The 8,322-nt window shown below is 42.1% G+C and overlaps 1 protein-coding gene across 1 annotated transcript in view; it reads right to left on the bottom strand.

Moving 5' to 3' along the window:
• Positions 1–7,276: 7,276 nt before the first annotated feature.
• The window catches only part of DNAH6 (dynein axonemal heavy chain 6), a 363,279-nt gene continuing 362,233 nt past the window's right edge, over positions 7,277–8,322 (bottom strand). The window contains exon 77 of the mRNA XM_044304479.1: positions 7,277–7,624. Within this exon, the coding sequence (XP_044160414.1) occupies positions 7,521–7,624 (104 nt within the window). The 3' untranslated portion in view covers positions 7,277–7,520. The remainder of the gene's footprint in view (positions 7,625–8,322) is intronic.

Genomic DNA, 8,322 nt, shown 5'->3' with positions numbered 1-8,322 from the left:
CTTGTATTAATATAATGTTCCGTAGTAGTGCCCCCTGTATTTTTATAATGTCCCCCAGCAGTGGCCCTTGTATTTTTCTAATACCCCTCAGTAGTGGCCCCTGTATTTTTCTAATGCCCTCCAGCATGTGCCCTTTGTATTTTTATAATGCTCCCACATAGTGGCCCTTATATTTTTACAATGCCCCCCCAGTAGTGGCCCATACCCTCCAGTAGTGCCCCTTGTATTTTTATAATGCTCCCCAGTAGTGGCCTTTGTATTATTTTTATCATGCCTCCCAGTAGTGGCTGCTGTATTGGCCTCATTTGTGGCCACTTTATTTTTCTAGCCGTACCCCCTTTATGCCCTCCCTATATGTACTGCTGTGGAAGAAAAGTACTGTTTACCCCACTTCTATTACCTTCTATGATGTTTTGCTTGTGTCCTGGCTCTGGATGCAGGCGGATGTGACAACATCATTGCACTGCCTCAAGAGGTTGCGTTGAATGGCACATGAGGTTGCGTTGAATGTGACCGCCTGCGCGTTGTACTCGTTCATAGGCCTGAAATCTATTAGATTGAACGGAAGGGACAGGAGCTGTTGGCTCTTGTACCCTGCGGCCTGAACTAAGATGTGGTGCTGTCTGACTCATCTGACAGGGGGCACCATGCAACTGTGTGGTTAGCATGATAGTCAAGACCACCACTGCGAAGGTTTACACAATTAAATTACATTTTTTAGGATCTGCTACCCATTTAAGTGAATGAATTATGCTGGAAAATCTGAGCAGAATGGTATTAACAGCAATCTTCTTAGCATGATCTGGTGATGTGTGCAGAAAATCACTCATACATACAGGTCCTTCTCAAAAAATTAGCATATTGTGATAAAGTTCATTATTTTCTGTAATGTACTGATAAACATTAGACTTTCATATATTTTAGATTCATTACAAACCAACTGAAGTAGTTCAAGCCTTTTATTGTTTTAATATTGATGATTTTGGCATACAGCTCATGAAAACCCAAAATTCCTATCTAAAAAAATTAGCATATCATGAAAAGGTTCTCTAAATGAGCTATTAACCTAATCATCTGAATCAACTAATTAACTCTAAACACCTGCAAAAGATTCCTGATGCTTTTAAAAACTCCCAGCCTGGTTCATTACTCAAAACCGCAATCATGGGTAAGACTGCCGACCTGACTGCTGTCCAGAAGGCCATCATTGACACCCTCAAGCAAGAGGGTAAGACACAGAAAGAAATTTCTGAACGAATAGGCTGTTCCCAGAGTGCTGTATCAAGGCACCTCAGTGGGAAGTCTGTGGGAAGGAAAAAGTGTGGCAGAAAACGCTGCATAACGAGAAGAGGTGACCGGACCCTGAGGAAGATTGTGGAGAAGGACCGATTCCAGACCTTGGGGGACCTGCGGAAGCAGTGGACTGAGTCTGGAGTAGAAACATCCAGAGCCACCGTGTACAGGCGTGTGCAGGAAATGGGCTACAGGTGCCGCATTCCCCAGGTCAAGCCACTTTTGAACCAGAAACCGCGGCAGAAGCGCCTGACCTGGGCTACAGAGAAGCAGCACTGGACTGTTGCATGTCATTCGGAAATCAAGGTGCCAGAGTCTGGAGGAAGACTGGGGAGAGGGAAATGCCAAAATGCCTGAAGTCCAGTGTCAAGTACCCACAGTCAGTGATGGTCTGGGGTTGCCATGTCAGCTGCTGGTGTTGGTCCACTGTGTTTTATCAAGGGCAGGGTCAATGCAGCTAGCTATCAGGAGATTTTGGAGCACTTCATGCTTCCATCTGCTGAAAAGCTTTATGGAGATGAAGATTTCATTTTTCAGCACGACCTGGCACCTGCTCACAGTGCCAAAACCACTGGAAAATGGTTTACTGACCATGGTATTACTGTGCTCAATTGGCCTGCCAACTCTCCTGACCTGAACCCCATAGAGAATCTGTGGGATATTGGGAAGAGAAAGTTGAGAGACGCAAGACCCAACACTCTGGATGAGCTTAAGGCCGCTATCGAAGCATCCTGGGCCTCCATAACACCTCAGCAGTGCCACAGGCTGATTGCCTCCATGCCACGCCGCATTGAAGCAGTGATTCCTGCAAAAGGATTCCCGACCAAGTATTGAGTGCAGAACTGAACATAATTATTTAAAGGTTGACTTTTTTTGTATTAAAAACACTTTTCTTTAATTGGTCGGATGAAATATGCTAATTTTTTGAGATAGGAAATTTGGGTTTTCATGAGCTGTATGCCAAAATCATCAATATTAAAACAATAAAAAGCTTGAACTACTTCAGTTGGTGTGTAATGAATCTAAAATATATGAAAGTCTAATGTTTATCAGTACATTACAGAAAATAATGAACTTTATCACAATATGCTAATTTTTTGAGAAGGACCTGTATACCTATTCAATTGATTGGATCAATATTTAGTCCGAATGCTGTCCATTCTGAACTCGGACAGAGCACGGACAGAAATATCATCCGTCTGACAGCACTATCAAAATAATATTAGGAGGTTAAAAAAAACTCTCCCTTCTACCCTGTGATTGTAGGAAGATGTGATGGGTGTCAGTGTTTAGAGCAGATTAGGAATTGGTAACGCATATTATCAAAAATATATTGATGGACTAAACGTCAGAACAGATATTTGTCTTGCTTACAAATGACCTAGTAGTTGATTTAAATCTTGTGTCCGCTATATTTTATTACTGCAAAGCCCATACATATAAGTGCTCTTGCCCAAGGCTGTATTACAATATCTGTATTGTGCAATATCCAATTTGGGTCATTCCTGTACCTCTGTATTTCTATGATTTCATTACAAAAATGGTTCTATTCCCAATCCCTATTCAGATTCCATGCCTCAACCAGCCCCACTGACAGCTGCTATGCCTCTTCTGCTTTGTTCTGAGAAGTGGTCCAGGGAATGGAAAGGAGGTCCTGTACAGCTCTGTAGTTGCAGTCAGGGGGGGTTCTGCAGGGATCTGTGGCTGGATTCTGAGGGCTCTGTATTTGCACTTAGGGGTCTCTGCAGGGCTCAGTAGTTGAAGGTAGGGGTACTCTGCTAAGCTCTAAATTTGGATTTAGAGGGGTTCTACACAGTTCAGTGGCCCTCACACTTTGCAGTCTCAGTTCCTTCAGTTCCTGTCTCAGTTCCTTTATTTTGGTGGTTTCCTCCCCTCTCCTGAGCAGCTTAATCGCCAACACAGCTCTAGCAAGGGCTGGGGGACCACCCCTTTATTCACTACACTCAACTCCACACCATTGCTGTTCTCTACCTCTGCAGGAGATACCACATCTTGGGAGTATCCAATCTCTGTGCCCAATCTCTCCATCATCTTCAGGGACAGTGCAGAAGGAGGATGGGTGATTTCATAAGCCACAGCCTGAACTATACTGAGCGCGGTGTGTTACCTTCAGCCATGTATTATGTAAGACCAATACTATTTTAGTTACATAAACACTGTATGAGTGACATATGCAGTGTGTGTGTATATATGTGCAATGAACATACAGTCAAGTGCAAAAAGAAAAAGAAGTTTCTGAAAGTAAATTACTTTCATTTGTAAAGGCAAAAATCTTGTGAACACTCAGATCAAGCATTTATAACATTTAATACCTTCTTTTGGAATAACTGTATGTATTGCATTCCTACATGATTGATATGGATGTTAAATACCTTAACTATATAAATAACTAGCAGAAGGACCCGGCTTCACACGGCTATATTTCATCTATTTCATTTAATGTTTGTGTGCGTCGTTAAAAGATATCAACAGTATAACAGTGACATCTACAGTACCCCGCCCTTTTAACAGTGACCTCCGCAGCCCGCACCCCTTAACACTGAAACCCCCGACAGTGCCCCGCCTCAATATGGGACCTCCACAGCATCTCACCCCCTTAACTTTGACCTTTATAGCAGCCTGCCCCTTTAAGAGCAAGTACCACAGCACTTCACCCCCTTGACAGTGACCTCCACAGGGGCCATCCCCTTAACAGTAACCTCTACAGCATCCACCCCTTAACACTACCCATAGGTTACAGTCCCCTTAACTGTGACCTCCACAGCGACTGCCTTTTTAACAGTGACTGCCACAGTACCCCTCTCCCTTAACAGTGACCTCAAAGTACCCCACTGCCTTAACAGTGACCTCACAGTACCCCACTGCCCCTTTAAAAGTGGCCTCCACAGTCCCCTCCTCCTTTAACAGTGACCTCTACAGTGCCCTCCACAGCAGCCTGCCCCTTAACAGTAACATCCATGGTGCCCTACCCTTTAACAGTGACCTACACAGCAGCTGCCCCTTTATTAGTGATCTCCACAGTACCCTGTATCCTTAACAGTGATTTCCACAATAACCCGTCCCCTTAATGGCCTCCACAGCAGCTGACCCTTTAATAGTGACCTTCACAGTCCCCCACCCCCTTAACAGTAACCTCCACAGAGCCCACCCCTTTAACAGTGACGTTCACAGCGGCTGGCCCTTTATTTGTGACCTCCACAGTACCCCATCTCATTAACAGTGATTTCCACAATAACCTGCACCCTTAACAGTGACCTCCACAGAGCTCCGTTCCCTTAAAATGTTTTAACTCCAAAACACCCGCCCCCTTAATAGTGACCTCTACAGCACCACGCCCCTTAACACTGACCTCCATAGCAGACCGTCCCCTTATCTGTGACCTCCACCATTCCCTGCCCCCTTAACAGAGACCTCCACAGCATTCCGCCCCTTAACAGTGACCTCCACAGCGGCCGCCTCATTATTAGTGACCTTCATAGTACCCCATCTCCTTAGCAGTGATTTCCACAACACCCCACCCCCTTAACAGTGGCCTCTACAGAAATTTGCTCCTTAACACTGACCTCCATAGATGATCGTCCCCTCAATTGAAATCCACAGCAGCCTGCCCCCTTAACTGTGACTTCCACAGCACTCCGCTCCCTTAACAGTGTCATCGACAGCGCCCTGCCCCTTTAAAGCTGACCTACAGTAGTGAAGAAAAATGGCTGGGATGTTATGGAAACCTGGTGTAAAATTGTGTGTATGTGGAGACTAAGAACCCGCAAGCTTCTATTGGCTGATAAGGGCTACATGCACACCGTGAAAAAAAGGCCATTAAAAAACACACTTGGCCATTTTTCAACCATTTGTGTATCCATTTTCTGGTTGTTTTTAATGTTTTGCATCAGTTTTTCACGGTCGTTAAAAATGGCTATGAAAAACGGGTGAATTTGATTGGCTTATTCTTTTTATAAAGATCCTAACCCTTGCAGTGCCCTCAGTACACATAATGTCCCCCACAGTGGACCCAAGAATGTGTAATTTCCCCCCAAAAAGAAATTTAGCCAAATAAATAAATAAATAAAAAACTCCCGTCACGTGATGACGTCACTGCGTGCTCCCACAGGTCCTTCAGCAAGTCTTTTTTCAATAAAGAGAGGAGCTCCTGCCACTGCTGGTGCAAGTGGATGAGTTTTTTTTTTATTTTTTTACTCCTAAAAAGGCCATATCCATATGGTTCTAGTGTACCCGTTTTAAACAGCCGTTTATTTTAAACTGCCATGTGAATAGCCCCATAGACTTTTATTGGTGCTAAAAATGGCCGTGTGCCGTCACATGGCCATTTTTAACAGCCATGTGCCTAATACTATGTTTTAAGACCAGAAACCACTCGGCGTGACAGATATACATTAATTTACATCTCATGTTAAATTTTTTTGCAAAATCAGCACTTTAAAGCAAACATTGCTTATACACGTGAATCCTTATTTACAGGTATATGGAAATACTACAGGCAAGCATTTCCAATAAAATGTTAGGTAGAAAGACCACCTATATGTAAAAATGCTGCATGAAAACTTGGCACTTTTTATTTTATCAGTAATGCTGAAACCTTAGTCCTTTCGCAAATCATAATCGCTGGTAAAAGGGCAATTTTCCTAGATAAATATTTAATTTTGCAAGTTTAAATGAATTCAAAAGGATGGTGTTGCAAAGCTTTTAAAACTACATTCAATTCCCACAGCAGAAGAGGAAAAAGGTCTGATATGTTACATACTCTAAAAGAGTTGTTTATCCTGAGGTATAAAAGCAACTCTCATACAGATAATTACCCATAATAGGCATTAAAAGATCAATGTCCAAAATAAAACACCCAACATAGAGAACATCACAGCTCTCTCTTAATATAGCAAGACATATAATAACATTAAAGAATACCTGACATTTCAATGGATTTGCATGAATCAATAGTGCAAGTGGTAAGAAACTGTGTAATATATCTTACTGCAGAAAAATAACTCTCTCTACTTATCAGACTTCTGCTCTCCTCCTCCTGCCTCCTGAACAGATCACTCACTCTCAATTTACTGGTCAAATCAATTTCACTGAGGCTGACTGAAGGCAGAATACCATCTTATTTAGAGATCAGGTTAGGGTTGTTACCCACAGAAGTCTATGAAAAGGGGGAAGGAAGAGTAAGGAATAGCTGCAGAGAGAGAACGCGAAAGGCACAGACACACACATGGGGTGGCAGCTTCTAGTAGGTGTTTTACTATCTCATTCCAGTAACTGATTCACAACTACATTGCTCATTACTGCTGTATTATTCCCTCCATGTTCCTGCTTTTGAGGGTATGCTAGAGGGAGATAGGTGAGCAGGATGTCCTGTTATATGTGTGCAGTGTATGGAAAGCATTAGAGTAGCTAGTCTCTGCATACTTTGAAGTTGGGCTCTTGGAAAACTGGCAATTCTAAATAGATCCAGAAGAAGGGTAAACCTACTAATAAATGCAGGATGCAAGTAATATGATGGATAGAAGTTCTCTTATTCTGTATATACTAACTTGATGACACAAGAAATCAGGATACTGATAATTGCTGAAAGTCTGTGTTATAGAATCTACAGGAAAGGAATACAGAAGCCATTGGGGAGAATTTATCAAGCTCTGTACTTCAGAATTCTGGCTTCAAAAAAACAAAAAAAAGGGGGTTTTCACCATTTGGGCTTATTTACACAAACATTTGCCAGACTTTGCACTTTTTTACACCACTCATTGCAGTTTAGAAAAGCGGGCTGGAAAGTGTGTGTGGTTAGGCTGTACAGCTTATTTAAGCCAGATTTATCAACTGCGACGTAATTTTAAATGTCAATTTTTTTCCCCACAATTTTACTCCAGGAAAAGGGAGGCGTAGAAAGTGGAGTAACATCTCAAGACAGAAGTATAAGACTTAAAGATGCACCAAAGTCGTCAACAATCCTGCAACATTTATTAAATTTGGTGCAAATTAGAGTATGGCAACGCAGACTCCTTCAAAACTGACTTTCAAAGTTCCTCTCATAATAAATCTCCCTCACTGTGTATTTCCCAGTACAGCCATGTTCCCAAGAAACAAAGGAAAATCACAGTCACATACAGCAGATATTTTATGAACATATTTTATCAACATATACAGATTGATTTGGCACATTACATGTAAAGACGTATATTTATTTGGCTTAGAAATTAGTCATTTAGCTGGCAAAGCAATGCTGCGCCCTTTGATATCCAATAATCGCTGGGTCTTTCTGAAGGTAGAAACACTGTAACCACAAAGTTAGTGGAGTGACCTGGAAAAACAAAATAGGAGTAGATAAGAATAAACATAAGACAAACTATGAAAAAAGACAGTAAACAAGTCTTATGGCAATGACCAATATAGGCGGTTACTCATTTTGCTAAGAAAAAGGGTAACCAGTGTAGAATTGTAATACTGACTGGAAGCGAGGGACATCACCAAGCCAATGCCACTTATTGTTGATTGTGTCTAATCTTGCCATGCTAGCTGCTGGTTAGTAGGTAATATACTGCATGCCATTAGTTCTGCCCTGGTGATTGTTAGGTGGGGTATCAACAAATGGACAGGGGCATAACTATAATTCATATTGCCCCATCGCAAAATATGATGGGGCCCCTACCACCTACTGTGAGAAAATTAAAACAGCAACATAAGTAGCAATAATAAAGAATATATCTAATAGCACTATATATCGGAAAACCCACATTATAGCAAAAAGTCTACATATTGTTATTTTCCACAAACAGGTACAATGTTCTTGCACCTGATTGTGTTCCCTCAACCTCTGAGCACCATAGCTATGGCTGCTATGGCTATAGTTACACCCATGATTAAAGGGTTTTTCTGGAAGTAAAATATTGATGACCTATCCTCAGGATAAGTCATCAGTGTCTCAACCATGGGGTGTGACTCCCACCATACCCACAATCAGTTGTTTGAAGAAGCCTTAGTGCTTTGGTGAGCGCCGCG

The sequence above is a fragment of the Bufo gargarizans genome, chromosome 1, assembly GCF_014858855.1.
Source record: "Bufo gargarizans isolate SCDJY-AF-19 chromosome 1, ASM1485885v1, whole genome shotgun sequence".
Classification (NCBI taxonomy): Eukaryota; Metazoa; Chordata; class Amphibia; order Anura; family Bufonidae; genus Bufo; species Bufo gargarizans.
This window is presented reverse-complemented; position numbering and strand designations above follow the sequence as displayed.